General features: G+C 39.1%; 6 protein-coding genes across 6 annotated transcripts; 2 read left to right on the top strand and 4 right to left on the bottom strand.

Annotated features, from left to right (window-relative positions):
- Window positions 1-485: 485 nt before the first annotated feature.
- On the bottom strand, window positions 486-2206 carry LOC108561118 (probable glucosamine 6-phosphate N-acetyltransferase). Its single transcript, XM_017918915.1, has 4 exons — window positions 2101-2206; window positions 1758-1977; window positions 1145-1334; window positions 486-1033 (listed from the first exon to the last, which is right to left on the bottom strand). Exons 1-4 carry the CDS (start codon window positions 2116-2118, stop codon window positions 856-858), a joined length of 606 nt encoding a protein of 201 aa, XP_017774404.1. The 5' UTR covers window positions 2119-2206; the 3' UTR covers window positions 486-855.
- Window positions 2207-2544: 338 nt separating this feature from the next.
- LOC108561124 (dolichyl-diphosphooligosaccharide--protein glycosyltransferase subunit STT3B) lies at window positions 2545-5901 on the bottom strand. The gene is made up of 7 exons (XM_017918921.1): window positions 5624-5901; window positions 4250-5262; window positions 3993-4183; window positions 3656-3933; window positions 3327-3588; window positions 2933-3256; window positions 2545-2863 (listed from the first exon to the last, which is right to left on the bottom strand). Exons 1-7 carry the CDS (start codon window positions 5809-5811, stop codon window positions 2792-2794), a joined length of 2328 nt encoding a protein of 775 aa, XP_017774410.1. The 5' UTR covers window positions 5812-5901; the 3' UTR covers window positions 2545-2791.
- A 403-nt stretch (window positions 5902-6304) lies between these two features.
- LOC108561122 (putative GPI-anchor transamidase) lies at window positions 6305-7650 on the bottom strand. The gene is made up of 5 exons (XM_017918919.1): window positions 7566-7650; window positions 7018-7511; window positions 6846-6963; window positions 6681-6791; window positions 6305-6624 (listed from the first exon to the last, which is right to left on the bottom strand). The coding sequence occupies exons 1-5, from the start codon at window positions 7632-7634 to the stop codon at window positions 6397-6399; spliced, it is 1020 nt and encodes a 339-aa protein (XP_017774408.1). The 5' UTR covers window positions 7635-7650; the 3' UTR covers window positions 6305-6396.
- Window positions 7651-8066: 416 nt separating this feature from the next.
- Window positions 8067-8994, top strand: LOC108561123 (dual specificity protein phosphatase 13-like). Its single transcript, XM_017918920.1, has 3 exons — window positions 8067-8147; window positions 8213-8376; window positions 8445-8994. The coding sequence occupies exons 1-3, from the start codon at window positions 8124-8126 to the stop codon at window positions 8881-8883; spliced, it is 627 nt and encodes a 208-aa protein (XP_017774409.1). The 5' UTR covers window positions 8067-8123; the 3' UTR covers window positions 8884-8994.
- An 11-nt stretch (window positions 8995-9005) lies between these two features.
- LOC108561121 (protein suppressor of forked) lies at window positions 9006-11645 on the bottom strand. Its single transcript, XM_017918918.1, has 5 exons — window positions 11453-11645; window positions 11197-11388; window positions 11104-11136; window positions 10880-10977; window positions 9006-10820 (listed from the first exon to the last, which is right to left on the bottom strand). The coding sequence occupies exons 1-5, from the start codon at window positions 11474-11476 to the stop codon at window positions 9023-9025; spliced, it is 2145 nt and encodes a 714-aa protein (XP_017774407.1). The 5' UTR covers window positions 11477-11645; the 3' UTR covers window positions 9006-9022.
- A 200-nt stretch (window positions 11646-11845) lies between these two features.
- LOC108561125 (splicing factor 3B subunit 2) lies at window positions 11846-14656 on the top strand. Its single transcript, XM_017918922.1, has 7 exons — window positions 11846-12046; window positions 12143-13057; window positions 13116-13348; window positions 13411-13765; window positions 13822-14060; window positions 14121-14445; window positions 14501-14656. The coding sequence occupies exons 1-7, from the start codon at window positions 12023-12025 to the stop codon at window positions 14567-14569; spliced, it is 2160 nt and encodes a 719-aa protein (XP_017774411.1). The 5' UTR covers window positions 11846-12022; the 3' UTR covers window positions 14570-14656.
- The last annotated feature ends 323 nt before the right edge of the window (window positions 14657-14979 follow it).

The raw sequence follows: 14979 nt of genomic DNA, 5'->3' as shown, positions 1-14979 counted from the left end.
TAGATTCCCCAAACATTCAGCTATAATATGCATCTTTTGGGTTCATTCTATCTATTATAGTTTTCCAAGTAAATCAATGAAATGTGAAAACACTGCTTTTTCGAACGTTCTAATTTCAATTTTTCAACTTTGACTGCGTATTACAGCAATATGGATAAGAGCACAGGAATGTATCTATACTTTAGCTACTCACTGCCTCCCTGGGGAGGCGCGCCTCACAGTTTGGAAAACGCTGGTCCATACCATCTGATATTGATTCAGTTGACTAGTAATTTGATGGGTCTAGAAATTTGGGAACATCTGAAAATGTATTCTGCATTTTTACGTTGTTTTACTAATTGTTAGCGTACCAAATTCTCAGCTTCCCTTTCTTTCTTTCAAGGATTTATTTCATGTTTTGTACGAACTGGCTTAATGTGAAACATACAAGTATTATTCGAATAAGCGATCTGGAAACGATTGGGTCAGAGAGCAAACAAAACATATAAATAATAAACACTTTCAATACATTTATTGTTAAGTGGATCGATAGATTTGATGTTGGTGTGGCGTTTCCGAAGCGCCCGGCTTCAGCCAATGCATAAAACACGTAAAATAAAACTATAAACAGCACAAGACAAGAACGAACTTAAGGCAAATAAGTACATTATGTTTCGGCGATTGATGAATACTGTATAGACCTTTTGCCTCATCACCTTCTAAACAGCCAAATTTAATCTCAACAGTTTAATCTCGCGCATGTATTTTCTTATGATTACTTTATTTATGGAGGTGCGGCAAAAGGGATGTTATTGTCTATATAGTATAAGTTATTTATAGTTTGGATTTGGTGTTCGATGCATTGGCTGCTAATTGTCAGGATGGGGCTGTCGCCGGTGGCGTTTCGTCGTAACGAATAGTCATCGAATTGGCATTGCCCGGTTCCATTCTGTAGCCGATGCTCTTGTAGAACGGGATTAAGTTATCCTTGCAATCCAAAGACATCTTGTAGCAACCCAGACGTTTCGCCAAGAGCGACACAGTAAGAACAATTCTGCAATGATAAAAGGTGATTTACTACCCCTTTCGGCTTTAACAGCTACCACAAATCTTTGTTGGTTTTCGTCCTATTTTCTGATTTTGCAGTGATGGATAGTTTTCTTACAATTTGCCGAGCTGCTTGCCCCTGTAGGTGTTATTGACAACGACATCTTCCAAGCGCGCTCGCAGACTGCACTCGTGGATGAACTTAAACTCGGTGATCAAGGTCGAGGAACCTATAATTGAATGGTCTCTCGTATCCTCAATGACCGTTACGTAGTAGCCTCCGGCGCTCTTCATAGCATAGAACTGACCTAAAACCAGAAGCAAATCATCAATTCATCAATCAAAAAGTGATGAAATATCCATTTAATAGAAATCACATTAATATCATAATCCAAGGTTGACTTTCCCAGTAACTTGAATTACAATAAATATCTAATTAAGTACATTTCTTCAATAATAACTATGACAAATATATATTTCAAAATATTTTATCAAACAAAAATATTCTCTATTATCCTGTAGTTTTATTAATTTCCAGATTTATATTGATAGATTATTTTTCTTAGAATTCATATCTAAATTTTATCTGTCAATTGAATTCATATCTATATATCATATAATCCCTAAATATCAATGAATATATAAACAAGTTTTTAAAACTGTTGCCCAATTTTCGCTATATTTTTCTTCTAATTACTCCAAAATAATAAAGATGAACAGCTGTTACTTACGAATGAATTCCTCCTTGGTCACAGACCCAACTTTGGTAAGTTGGGAGAGCAATTTCAAGAAGCCATGGTCATAGTCTTCGATCTTGAGTGGCCTGACCAGAAGCCAATCCTCTCCAGGTTGAACGTTGCTTATGCTGGGCTTCGTGAAATCCTTCACTGAACTCCAGTCGAGCTCCTTCAGGAGGTTGGCATCATAGAGGAACTCCCTGCCGGGGGGAGACTGCAAACACAAACAGCTTTTGAACCACATGTGAATAGAATGAATTAGATGAATGAGGTAAAATTCGAAATACAATTGTGATTGATGAAACTCTGATATAAATAGATAGCAATTTGCACTTACACCTGTATTGCCCACCATTGTCAGTGGACTGAACAAGTTTATTGTCTGTTTCGGTATATACGTGTTATAGAAAGGAGCAATGTCAACGTCGAAATCAAAAAAATAGCCTTACCTTGATCAATGAAACTATACTTTCACTACATTTTTCGCCTGCCACATATTCAGATTTTATTCAAATATATCTCGTTTTCCAACATGCCTGCACTTGAGGTTGCATATTATGATATAGAGGGTTTGCAACCGATTGCGCAATTTCGCTCCGAAATTGCGCCAAACATTCGATTTTCTGTTAGATAATGCCAGGAAATGCATGGAATAAAAACTGTATAAAGTGCAAAACTTTATTCTTATTTTACAACATCATTAGTATTTTATTATCACAATGACAATATTTATATAAAAAAAAAACAAACTAACTCAGAAAGTAAAAAATAGACACACAAGTTAACAAACAATTCAGTTTATTCCAACGAAACTTGACATACTTGAAAGAAATAATAATAAAGGAGGACGAAAATAAAAAAGAACATGTGTTGCACGTGTGTAGAAGTCAAAGAAGAAATCGATAAGTGAAAAGAGATTTGAAAGAAAGAGACTAAATTTCAATCGATCGAAGGGAAAAATAAATGTGAAATGTGGCTCAGTCAATCTCCTCTAACGTTTTACATAAAAAAAAATTGAACTATCGTTATTACTTCATTGGCCTTTTACCTTTCACCACGACCGGTTTGTTCCTTATCGTTCCTTTCCTACGTTTCGAATTCTGAAAAAAAAATAAGCAAATCGTTGGATTATTATTATCGCAATGAAGGCACACAAACATGTTTACTACCTTTTTAGAGGCGAAGTTTCCGGACTTGACGACTCTGTTGGCTACAGGAATTCTGGGCCGATTGAACTCATCTGGTTTCTTGACTCTGTAAATCCGGACAAGCCAATGCTCGGTGGTGTAGGCTTCCTCTAAGTAAGTTAGTTGGAAATCGCGATTTCCAATCACAGCGTTTCTGGTTCGGTCGAAACCGGCTGGACTGCGATAGTCCAATTTCAATTCGCCGAATCGGTAGTAACTTAATTTGTACATCAAACAGTTTAACAAAGTCGGGGAACCCTCGGCGTCCACACGGAACTCGCCATGTTCAGTGAAGTAATCACTTTCCTGGAAAATATGCAAACATTTTTTTGTTAATATCATAATGTATGTTAAACATAATATTTTAACAACTTACGCGAATGTCTTTTGGATGTTCGCCTTCGGCAATTCGAACCATCCACAAGAACTTATTGATGTCATCACCGGAATATCCGATGACTCCACCGAAGATGACCAAGACGTAGTCCACGTCCAAGGCAGTCATAATTTCGTAAGCGGCGCTCTCATTCGAAGACATGGCCTTTCCGACGAGAGCAATGTGACTGTTATTCCACGTATTATTGTCTACTAGCGTCGTTCGATTTGCCATTCCTGCTATTTGATAACCGTAATCCCACCTAATCAACATTTCTTCATTAGAAAATCACCGAAACATCAATGAAATATTTATATATATATACTGACCAACTCATGACTCTAGCTTCATCGGCGGTGTTCTGGGACAGCCAGAAATAGGCTTCCCTGAAATCGTCCAAAATCTGCCTCGTGCCATCGCCGCTGTACGACGCCAAAACAATGGATGGACTAGAATATGCGTTGCTGGTTACCCAGGTGCAATGGACGGCGAAGAGCATCAAGAGAACCATAACGACGACAATAACTATGCTACGCAGGTTCGGGCCAATTGGATCGGATTCATTCTGTTCGTGCTTCGGAACTCTCGGTACTCCGATGCGACCAGCCTGAAAATTGAAGATACACGTTAAATTGCAACAATTGCAAATGAAATAAAAAGACATACCTTATCGTACAATCTCTTGTCTTCCTTCTCGCTTTCGTCGATGCTCGAAGGATTGCCGTCCTCTCTCAAGTAGTTGTTGAGAAGCGCAGAGAAGGCGATGCCGCCGAGCATGCAAACAACTGGGGTCAAAGTTAACATCAAACGCACCATAACGCCAGCAAAGTAAACGGCACTCAAAGCGTACAGGACAACTGCAGGAATTAATGTATCATTATTAATATTTGCATGTAATATATATGAAAATACTGGAGACTTACCAAACACCCTTTCATCGTTGATGTTTCTGATGCAGTACCAAAGACCGGCTGGGAAAGTTGCCACCAAGACGTGCAAATCGAAGAAGAACGAGAACCACGTTGTCGGCTGATGCTCGGATACGGAGGCGATGATAGGAATGTGAATTTTTGCGTATCCCGTATCCCAGAGCGAGTAGAACCTTCCTGACCACGGCGCAATGTAACCGGCATAAGTCAAGATAACGACAGTCAAGAAAACGACCGAGGCAGCGATCATTCCACCAAAGATGAACAAGGATTTAAATTCGGATTTTGATAACATGCTCTGCAAGTACTTCAACGTTGCCACGGCGATGATCAGAGCGAAGACTCCGGAGGCGGCCATGTGCTCGCTGGTGCGTATAGGCTGGAAACCTACGAACGGGATCTGCATGCTCATGATCAAGCCCAAGATGTAGAACGTCGTGTAAGAAGTGAACAACTTGTTGGAGAAGCGTCCCATCAGGAGCAGCACAAACACGTGCAGTGGGATCAAATTGATGATGAAAACGTAACCGCCCCACGCGGACACCATGTAGAAATAAGAAAGGGAAGTCATGACCGCCCAGAACACAGATCCAGTCTTCACGGATTTGATCCACAGATAATAGGTGAACTGCAACGCGAAAATCGCAATGCCTTCATTGTCATAGCTTCCTGCGACGGAACGGCTGATGTAGCCAGGCACGATGGCGATGAAACAGGCGGCGAACAGGCCTGCACCGACGGACCACAGCTCCTTGGTCAACAAGTAAGTCGAGATCGCGGTGAGTCCGCTGAAGACGGGTGCCAGAAACACGCAGATGTCCCTGATGTGCACATTGATGTGCAGAAGGTGCAGTACGTAATGGATACTACCAGAGGTTATCATCAAACCTGGGTAGACAGTACCACCAACAATACGTCCAAGCGGGTACCAGGCACGCTCATCGAACCAGTTCAGGAAGTTGTAGAAGCCATGTTTCACCATGTACGCTGTTGCGCGATAGTTGAACCTGAAATAGTATACACACACAATTTATGCGGTTGTTCATCATTGATAGAACTGTATGCAGTGGGAATATTGACATAACTTATTAAAAAAAGATAACACAGTCTGAATCTAGCAAGTCTAGATAAGTAAACAAATAAACAATTAATGTTATTATGCAATTATCAAATGGATCAAAGATAGAATTCAAACAAATGAACAGGTAATTTATGTGACCTGTCATTCCAGTATGATGCACCTAACAAAGAGCACCAAGAAGACATCTACATGGGGCCATATGCAAATTAGGGATTTCAATAATATAGATTCTAATGGGATTTCTGGAAGCAGTGATGCAACGATTCCATCGAATGTTGTTTACTTACCATGGGTCGAACTCGTGAATTATACTCTCGAACCGTATGACGGCGAAGAGACGTGACGAAAAGCCGGCGATCCATGCTAACAAGAGGATCACGAAAACGATCAAACTCGCGATTCCAGCTTTGCTACTGTTGCTGATTTTCCCCTCTGCAGGGGCTGCAGAAGACTTTTTCGTGCCGGCTTGCTGCATTTCATCAACTTGACAGCAACAAACATGACACGCACACAGAATAGGTTAGCACCCTACTGGGAACGCTACCATTGGTCGATAATATGACAAGCTGGCAGTAGGCGTACCCGAAAAGAGTACCATGAAGTTGTCCCGTATTGGAAAAAACCCAAAGGTCTCAATAGGTTCATGGGTGCATCATCAATACATGAAAAAAATATATTAAAATACACCTGAAATTAGTCTTTTTAGATAATTATCATCCATCTTCATTCACGTATAGTGCTAATCAAATTATGATAATTTACTGTTAATAATCTATGTTCAAAAATTATTATTATTTATTTTAATTTTGTGTAAAACAATCATGTTTCTAAAACTAAAGAAATTTTCAATTAATTGTATCAAGTTTATAATATTACAAATTTCCATTAGAATTGGATGTTGGCAACTTATAGAACACCAAACGGTAATGCGTGTGAGTTTCAACTGGGATACTATAATCTAATCCTAATTCGAACTGATCCTTTAATCAACTAATTATTTTTTTCAATTACAAATGATCCTATATGGATTACATCATTTAGTTAATTTATCACATGTATCTCATGATATCACCAAAGGAGGAACATATCTGTAACGTCCAGTCTTCACAGTTCTAACAGTTTCGTCCTTCACAATAACGATGTCCTCATCCAGATCTCCAGAAATCACCTTCACCGGTCTCACAGATCCAAAGAAATCGGTGATCGGGACCGAGTATGGATCTCTGCGGAACAGATCTTTACGTATTCCAACAGTAGAAATACACACCCTCTTAGGACATACAGTCAACTAAAAATAACATAATATTGAGATTAAGAATTAATAATAATTGATTATTCGCTTACAAATTCTCCCATGCTTTTCGTGCTATTTGGAGTCACGTTTTCCAAGAATTCCAGCGCATAATACGTGTACCGATCGATAATGTAAACGCCGATAGAAGAATCGACATGATGCTAAAACGAATTGCCATTAATAAATTACTTGTGGATCGATAAATTAATATTTACAGATAATGAATCTTCTCCAACCAGACTACTTCCCACAGCCAAAATGTTTGGCGAATAAAACCTCTCATACATTGAGGCCGCCTGACAAGTATCGATCATGAAGAATATCTCGTGGTATCTGCAAACGTTTATGATTATAACATTTTAATTCTAATTATTTTGATTCAATCACCTTTGCTTTTGCCACATTTGCTCCAAAGCATCAGCCATCTCCTGACTGGTGATCTCCTCAGAGTCCTGAAACTTCAGGAAACCATCTCCACCATGACCGGTCAGATAAATCAAAATATTGCTGCCTTCATCTGTGAGCAACTGTTTGGATCTCGGTGTTCCGGGTTGCAATCTGCCAGTCAATAAGCGAACGAAATTCTCCACAGTCACCTCGTAGCCTCTGTAATCTACCTCAACATCATCTCCGTAAACATTGATGTGTTGATTTGCATTGTTGAATACGGTTGCAGGTCTTGGATTTCTTGGATTGCAAGCCATATCGTCAGCAATCATTAGGATGATTTGACTGTCTGGGATTCCCAATCTCTTGACACTGCGATAGATTGATAACACGTTTGCTACATGCCTGTAGTTGAACCAAAAACGAGAGGTGTCCACCAGAACTGCCCAGTTGTTCGTGTGGTTTTTCGATCTTGCAGCAAACTCTTGAAACTCCTGCATAACAATTACAATAAATATTCAATAATACATATAAACTACTACACTTACTTTTGAATAGCGTTCATCGCCTTGCACGTTGCAAGACAACGCTAGTATCATTAATAATACAAAAAGCATTTTTCTTTGGTTTTACATCAATTTATAATAATTGGGTGTGTTTTGACTGGTATTGACAATTCGCTTCTCTATTTCTTGGTTAAGTATTTAAATATCCCGCTATTACGTTTGAATTTGAAAATTTAAACATTACGCAAATAAATATGTATAACTTATATATTATACAACGTGTGAATTGAATGAAATAGATAATTGGCACGAACACGGTAGAGTCAAATTCCAAAAGGATTTCAATTACGTTCGCTTTGGTTGTCTAAACAAGCAAAATGAGGATTTGGAATTGTAATTAGTGTTGTGGATGGATAATGTTACGAATGTTGTTGCAGTTAGTCAATTATCTATTTTAGTAGATGATTTGCGAGCGGTGGAATTGAATTGAATACATTTGGTAATTGAGTAATAGGGAAATCGATTTGGCTCATGGCCGAGTAAATCTATTTATATAAAAAGCGTTCCCGAGAGGTTCCAATTTTTGCAATTGACAATAAAATGTGGCGCGAACAGGTCTACAGTGTAAGTGTTTGCTATAAGCTGCATTGTTTCTTCATTAATTAACTGCACTGTTGGATGATTTGTAGGGCACGCTCAGGCCTAGGCAGGAGAACGAAATAACTGGAACGTATTTGGATAGGCTTTTGAGCCACATGAACAATACGCGTGGCTTCAGCTCCGAGCATTCCACTTGCGTTTCGGATCTACACTCCATAAACAAAATCGACATCGGACTTTACCTAGGTGACAAGTAAGACTATTAGAGAGAAGATTTTCGATTGAGTTATATTTGAATTGTTTGAAATGCATTGCTTGCAGATACGCGGCTAAGGATAAACGATTTCTGGTGAAGAACGGTATAACGCACGTTTTGAACTGCGCGGAAGGTTCCGACGAGTACCAGGTGAACACGAGCGAGGCGTACTATCGAGACGCGAAGATTCACTACTTCGGAATACCGGGACACGATAGGCCGTCTTGGAATATTTCGGTTTATTTCGAAAGCGCAGCCAGATTCATCGACGCCGCCATCCGAGGCGGTGGTAGGGTGCTCATCCATTGCGTAGTGGGGATCTCCAGATCCGCAACAATCGTCATTGCGTATCTGATGATCTGTCGCGGTATGAGCGCCGCCGAGGCTCTACAGTTCGTCTTCAGGAGAAGGCGGGTTTTTCCGAACGAAGGATTTCTGCACCACATAGCGCAGCTGGACAAGGTTTTATCTAAACGCAAACTCTTCGGTCCACGTTATTATTAAATAATCTTGCACATATCATAATAATAATATTTATTTTTGGACACTATTTTTACATACAGAAGAGGAAAACTTAAAATAGTTTATTAAAAAAAAAAAATAATAATAAGCACGGTTTAATCAGTCTTTTTTTTTAATATAATTATTTAACTCTTTTCTGTTGCCTTTGTCTGTATATGTCGTTTGTAGGCGGCAGTGGGGCGTCTTCGTCATCCGAACCATCCATGGCTAAACCAATCCGCTTCCTGCGCTTCGTTCCGGTGGCTCCACCTCCGCTCTCCTCGACTATCCAATGAACGGACTTGGCCAAATCAAACAATCGGACGTTCTCGGTGCCACCGTTCTCCGATGGGATGGGCGCAGAGTCGGGTAACTGGATCCTATTGAATATCTCGATCAGTTGGTCAACGATAACAAACGGTCCCCGGAAACAGGATGGCGGTGGTAGAATTGTGCACAGTTGCGCAACTGCCGGCGGTTGCGGGAATACTCCTCCAGGAACTGGATGGTCACCTGGTGATGGATTGAACTTTGGCTTGTAGGGAATCAACTGGGCCAAATCCGGCTTGGGCAATACCGAATCATCGTCGGTATTCATGAGCACACCGTGCAACAGATTTTTCGCTGCTCCCGTAACGTTGATCACTTCCGTGTAACCAATACTCTTCAGCTCCTGAGGAGTGCAAGGATATAGATCCAAGAACTTGTATCTATCGACTAACTGTGCCGTTTCCTTGCCCTCGAACTCCTTGATCTTTGACAGGACCTCCGATCTCCTTTTCTCCACTTTCACAATGCTCTGCAAGTCTCCAATGTTACTCTCGAACTCCAGAAACTTGTTCCAAATGTCCACCGATTTCTCCGGCTCTAGACTCCCGGAACTCAAGACGCGCTCGAACAACACTCTCGTGTTATTATCTTCGTTCAGATGACTCAGATAGTCTATGTAGCAGGAAATGTAATCGGGATTATCACCGAACTTTTTCAGACCTAGCTCGAATATTCTGAAAGCTATATTCTTGTCTTTGCTGCAGTAATACTCCATTAGTGCAGCACACACGAAGATGTGATACTTTGATCGCTGATCCTCTCGAGCTCGTTTAAATACGTTCCTCGCCGACTTTATGCCTTCCGCTCGTCTCGCAAACTTCATGTACTGGACGTACGCAAGCGTAGGATCAATGTCCATGATGTCCAAATATTTTTGATAAATTTGATGGACCTTGTCGTACTTCAATCGGCCTTCTTCGTAGTCAGCATACGCAAAGTACAATAAAATATTCTTATTCAGAAGAGTGCTGGTCGCCCTTTCGAACATGTTTGCTGCCTCCTCGCTGAACAACTTCGCAGCAGTCACGTCGCCCTTCTCTTGAAGCACTTTGCAACTGTATTCAAGAAACTGGGCGGCTTGATACCAAATGTCGGCATGGTGACCCAAACATAGTAAACATTGCTCGAGAGCAAACACAACCCTCCTTGTCAATAGGGCAGTGTCTTCGGTGCGTAAGGGATTTCCTCGTTCCCACGCTATATACTTTTGCCACAGCTCCACTTGCTTCACCTCGTCCGAGGTACCGTTCGGCGGAACACTCGGAGCATTTCTATTAATCCCTCGGATCTGTACTTCCAATTCCTTAGCCACTCGTCTTGCATTCATGTAATCTCTACTTCTTTCAATCGACATCTTTTCCGCAATTATCGGATTTATAGCTTGCTCGAACGTTATGTAATCTTTCCAAAATGATTCCATTCCCACCATCGGATTGATGACACCCCTCTGATATACCTTGCGAACCGCGGAGATTTTCTGATTTTCAGCGTACGATCCCACCGCGTCAACGCTCTTTAAAAAATTAACATAATCATTCCAAATCACATAGGAATGAATGTCCATTCCGATTTTATCCAAAGCGAAATCGTATGCCTGCGCCATTTTTTCCCTGTCAAAGTAATGAACATTAATAACGCAATTATCCAAAATCCATGCCCATTTACTCACTTGTATGTCGGCAAAGAGGCTTTCGTTTCTTTTACATAAGTCAAATATAATTTCCATAACTCGATATTTAAAATTTTCATTAAGCATCTTTGAAATAGCTACAAAATAATATATATTTAATGAAATGAAATATAAAAAAGTTCAATGACTTATTTGCTACCACAGAAACAATGAGTAATATTATAATTAACCTAATTTTAGTAAAAAAAATTAAAAATATTTACCTTTTCTACTTTTTCAAAATTTCGCGATTTCATCTGCAACAAAACAATAATTTAATGGTAAAACAAACTAATTGTTTACTTGTGCTGAGTTACCTCATGTTCAATGTAGATTTTCCAGTAACGACAGGCACTTGGAAAGACACCAACTAAATGTTCGTACAAACATCTTACTTCTGATATATGTTTTGTCTGAGATTCGCGTAGTAAAATACTCCATGACTCTAAATCGTAAGAGTTCTTCTCTACCAGCCTTTGCGTCCTGAAAAGTTTATCATTGCCCCAATCCTAAAATACACAGCAGCAAAGTTATCATTACTTTTCATGCAAATTCAAAGTATTTTCCACTCACTATATGTAAACGGTCTTCCGTCATTGTGACTGCCACAAAACTTTGCACAAATCGAAACTAGAACTGCTGCTCTCAGTAGAATAATACTTTGAAATTAACTAAACTTAACCTACAAACGATATTATGTACAGTTTGTTGTTACACAAACTTAGCTATATATGCTGCTGCAACCCACTGCAACGACTGCAACCATTTGTACCAATTCCAATTCGTATCATAGCCACATTTACATAATACATTCAAAGGTTGGTAGCATTGTACCTAAGAAGTAAAGCAATTCTGGTTATCCAACTCACTCATCGATCAAAGATCGTGGGTGCATTGGGGGTTGCAAATCAATAATAGGTATAAGTGCCAACTGGTGCCAACCTTTTATATTTGTACTGTTGGTTGGTATTCATGATTTTAACGTTTGGTTTTGTTTCGTTTGGTTTGTTAACAAATGTGAAAAGCGGGCAATATTTATAATGAGGCAATTTGTTTAAAAAGTTTATGAAATATAATCGAACTAATAGAAATTGTGAACAGTTTGCACGAGTTGTTTCTTGTAGTAAATAAGTTATCCTAATCATGGAGGATCACGAAAATCGAGAGGTATTTATTAAATTATAGGTTATGTTTTTATTAAGAATTGTAATTTTTATTTATATTTTATATATATTTTTTCTATAATTTATATTGTTTTCATAGATAAATCCACCTCTCATGATGATGGAACCACCCCCATTCATAGATACCCATCAATTACCACCACCGATACTAGATATGCCTTTCCAAATGATACCTACGTATCCAGTAAGTCAAGAGGGTTATGGTTCAGAAAATCATGATCTTGATGTTAGTGGAAATGATGATGCTGAAGGTTCAGAGGATGCAGAAAATGCAGAAGGAATTGAAGTTGTTTTACCACAAGTTTTAGAAGATGTGCTAGCTTTGAAAGATCAGAGAGTTGAAGAATTAGGAGTGGAAGAGATTTCCTCTGATCAGCAATCCAGTGAAATTGCACAAGAAGAACAAGATAAAACGGAAATTGAAGAAATTGTAGAAGCTATCCCAGATAATGAGCCACTTCAGAATTCTAATAAAAGTAAAGATCCTAAAATTAGTAGGAATAAGAAAAAGAAGAAGAGAAAGAAGAATAAAAGGTTGATCGCAAAGGAAAACGAAGATAAAGAGAAGGAAGAAGGTGAGGAGAAAAAAAAGGTTGAAGAAGATGTCGAGGTTGAGTACATCCAGGAAACTTTAGGATTACATGAATTAGCACCTCAGTATAGATTGTTCTATCAAATTTTTGAAGCCTTCAAAATATCTGATCAAAAACCTGATATTCCTCCACCCATGTTAGCAATTCCAACATCACTATCCACGAAAACACCCATTTTGGCAATGGGTGATCAGTTCCAGGATGAAATGGAAGAAGGGGACGACAAAAAGCTTGAAGACAAGAGTAAATTGTCAAAAAGGAAATTGAAAAAATTAACGAGACTCAGTGTGGCCGAGTTGAAACAATTAGTGAATAGACCAGATGTTGTAGAAATGCATGATGTGACTGCCCGTGACCCAAAACTTTTAGTGCAGCTGAAAGCGCACAGAAACACTGTGCAGGTAAGTTGCGAATGAATAATGAACCAATTTGTTGTTACCTAATACAATTATTTTGTAGGTGCCCAGACACTGGTGCTTCAAACGGAAATATCTGCAAGGGAAAAGGGGTATAGAAAAACCGCCATTCAACTTGCCTGATTTTATTAAGAGGACTGGTATTATGGAAATGCGTGCCTCGCTGCAAGATAAAGATGAATCAAAAACGCTAAAAGCGAAAATGCGCGAAAGAGCGAGGCCCAAGTTGGGTAAAATCGATATCGATTACCAAAAATTACATGACGCATTTTTCAAGTAAGTTCGTTTTTGGGTAAATTTATTTGATGATTTATTATATTTTAACTTTTATTTTGCAGGTGGCAGACAAAACCTAAAATGACAATTCATGGTGATTTGTACTATGAAGGAAAAGAGTTCGAGACTAGATTGAAGGAGAAAAAACCTGGAGATTTGTCGGAAGAATTGAGAACTGCTCTCGGTATGCCCGTCGGACCAAATGCCCATAAGGTGCCGCCTCCATGGCTCATTGCAATGCAACGTTACGGTCCTCAACCGAGTTATCCTAACTTGAAGATTCCCGGTCTTAATGCACCTATTCCAGAGGGTTGTACTTTCGGTTATCACGCTGGTGGTTGGGGCAAACCGCCAGTCGATGAAAATGGTAAACCTTTGTACGGCGATGTATTTGGAACTGCCATCAACAATGTAGATGTGAGTATAAGAATTTATGATTTATATAATAAGTTAATTATATTGTTCAACTTTAGGATATTGGAGATGATGCTACTGTAGAACGTAATATGTGGGGTGAACTGGAATCGGAGTCGGAAGAAGAGAGCGAAGAAGAGGAAGAGCAAGAGGAACAGAAAGAACCAGATGAAAGCGGTCTTGTAACACCTGCCGAAGGATTGGTAACTCCCAGTGGGTTGTCCTCAATTCCAGCTGGCATGGAAACTCCAGAAACGATAGAGTTGAGAAAAAAGAAAATCGAAGCGGAAATGGAAGGGTAATATCATTTGTTCAATATTCTATTATATATAAAATATTAATAATTCTAATATTTCAGTGGAGATACACCAGCTCTATACCATGTGATACCTGAAAAGAGAAATGAACGTATCGGCACGTCGATGATGGGCAGCAATCATGTGTACGATATGACAGGGGTTGGTGCACCGCCGCCTGCTGTTATATCGGCAAGACGCGGTGCTGGGACAGCAGCACCTCCTGAAAGGGAAGGAATGGTCGAATTGGCTTTGGATCCATCTGAATTGGACATGGACAGTGATGCAATGGCCGTACGATATGAGCAACAGATCAGAGAAAATCAATCGCAGTTGCAGAAAGAAGATCTTAGCGATATGTTAGCGGAACATGTTGCCAAGCAGAAGGTAATTCATAACACTCTATATTTCATCTTTTATATTAACGTATTTGCTTTTGCAGAGTAAAAGGAAGCGACAACAAAACATGGATACGAAACAAACAAAAAAATACAAGGAATTCAAGTTTTAATGCGTGCATTGTAATTAATTTTGAGAAATGTATATCATATAAGATACAAACAATTATATATATAAAAGAACGCGAATTTTATGTTTACATTTTTTTTGTTATCTAATTTCTATAACCTTTACAGTTCTTGAATATTATAAAACACAATTAGATATTAGATATTTTTGATGCAATATCAACTCTTAATGGCACTGGAAAAATATTTCATATTAATTAAACGTCAAAAGGCTTTCGTTGATAAAACACACGAAAACAATTTAATCACCTAAATGCAATTATTTATTGCAGTGGTTTCCAAACTTCATGTTAACACGCCTCCCTCAAAAGTATGTAATCATTTGGCGCCTCTCCGCATCCCCTCCATTTCATATACTTGCTTGCTGGATTTCCCAAACATTCAGCTTTCATAT

The sequence above is a fragment of the Nicrophorus vespilloides genome, unplaced genomic scaffold (assembly GCF_001412225.1).
Source record: "Nicrophorus vespilloides isolate i.1.1-1 unplaced genomic scaffold, Nicve_v1.0, whole genome shotgun sequence".
Lineage (NCBI taxonomy): Eukaryota > Metazoa > Arthropoda > Insecta > Coleoptera > Silphidae > Nicrophorus > Nicrophorus vespilloides.
This window is presented reverse-complemented; position numbering and strand designations above follow the sequence as displayed.

Bases quoted from the DNA above. Each gene is read 5' to 3' on its own strand.
- LOC108561121 (XM_017918918.1), bottom strand. From the start codon at position 11,476: ATGACGGAAGACCGTTTACATATA. The intron at 10,978-11,103 runs GTAAATATTTTT...ATTATTTTGTAG, and splicing joins ATTTTGAAAAAGTAGAAAAG to CTATTTCAAAGATGCTTAAT. The intron at 10,821-10,879 runs GTGAGTAAATGG...TTACTTTGACAG, and splicing joins GCCTCTTTGCCGACATACAA to GGAAAAAATGGCGCAGGCAT.
- LOC108561123 (XM_017918920.1), top strand. From the start codon at position 8,124: ATGTGGCGCGAACAGGTCTACAGT. The intron at 8,148-8,212 runs GTAAGTGTTTGC...GATGATTTGTAG, and splicing joins GGCGCGAACAGGTCTACAGT to GGCACGCTCAGGCCTAGGCA. The intron at 8,377-8,444 runs GTAAGACTATTA...CATTGCTTGCAG, and splicing joins GGACTTTACCTAGGTGACAA to ATACGCGGCTAAGGATAAAC.
- LOC108561124 (XM_017918921.1), bottom strand. From the start codon at position 5,811: ATGCAGCAAGCCGGCACGAAAAAGTCTTCTGCAGCCCCTGCAGAGGGG. The intron at 5,263-5,623 runs GTAAGTAAACAA...ATACTATTTCAG, and splicing joins ATTCACGAGTTCGACCCATG to GTTCAACTATCGCGCAACAG. The intron at 3,257-3,326 runs GTAAGTTGTTAA...CATATTTTCCAG, and splicing joins AACATCCAAAAGACATTCGC to GAAAGTGATTACTTCACTGA.
- LOC108561125 (XM_017918922.1), top strand. From the start codon at position 12,023: ATGGAGGATCACGAAAATCGAGAG. The intron at 13,349-13,410 runs GTAAGTTCGTTT...TTTATTTTGCAG, and splicing joins TTACATGACGCATTTTTCAA to GTGGCAGACAAAACCTAAAA. The intron at 14,061-14,120 runs GTAATATCATTT...CTAATATTTCAG, and splicing joins ATCGAAGCGGAAATGGAAGG to TGGAGATACACCAGCTCTAT.
- LOC108561122 (XM_017918919.1), bottom strand. From the start codon at position 7,634: ATGCTTTTTGTATTATTAATGATACTAGCGTTGTCTTGCAACGTGCAA. The intron at 7,512-7,565 runs GTAAGTGTAGTA...ATTGTTATGCAG, and splicing joins GCGATGAACGCTATTCAAAA to GAGTTTCAAGAGTTTGCTGC. The intron at 6,964-7,017 runs GTGATTGAATCA...AAACGTTTGCAG, and splicing joins CAAATGTGGCAAAAGCAAAG to ATACCACGAGATATTCTTCA.
- LOC108561118 (XM_017918915.1), bottom strand. The intron at 1,335-1,757 runs GTAAGTAACAGC...TTCTGGTTTTAG, and splicing joins GACCAAGGAGGAATTCATTC to GTCAGTTCTATGCTATGAAG. The intron at 1,034-1,144 runs GTAAGAAAACTA...TTATCATTGCAG, and splicing joins GGCAAGCAGCTCGGCAAATT to AATTGTTCTTACTGTGTCGC.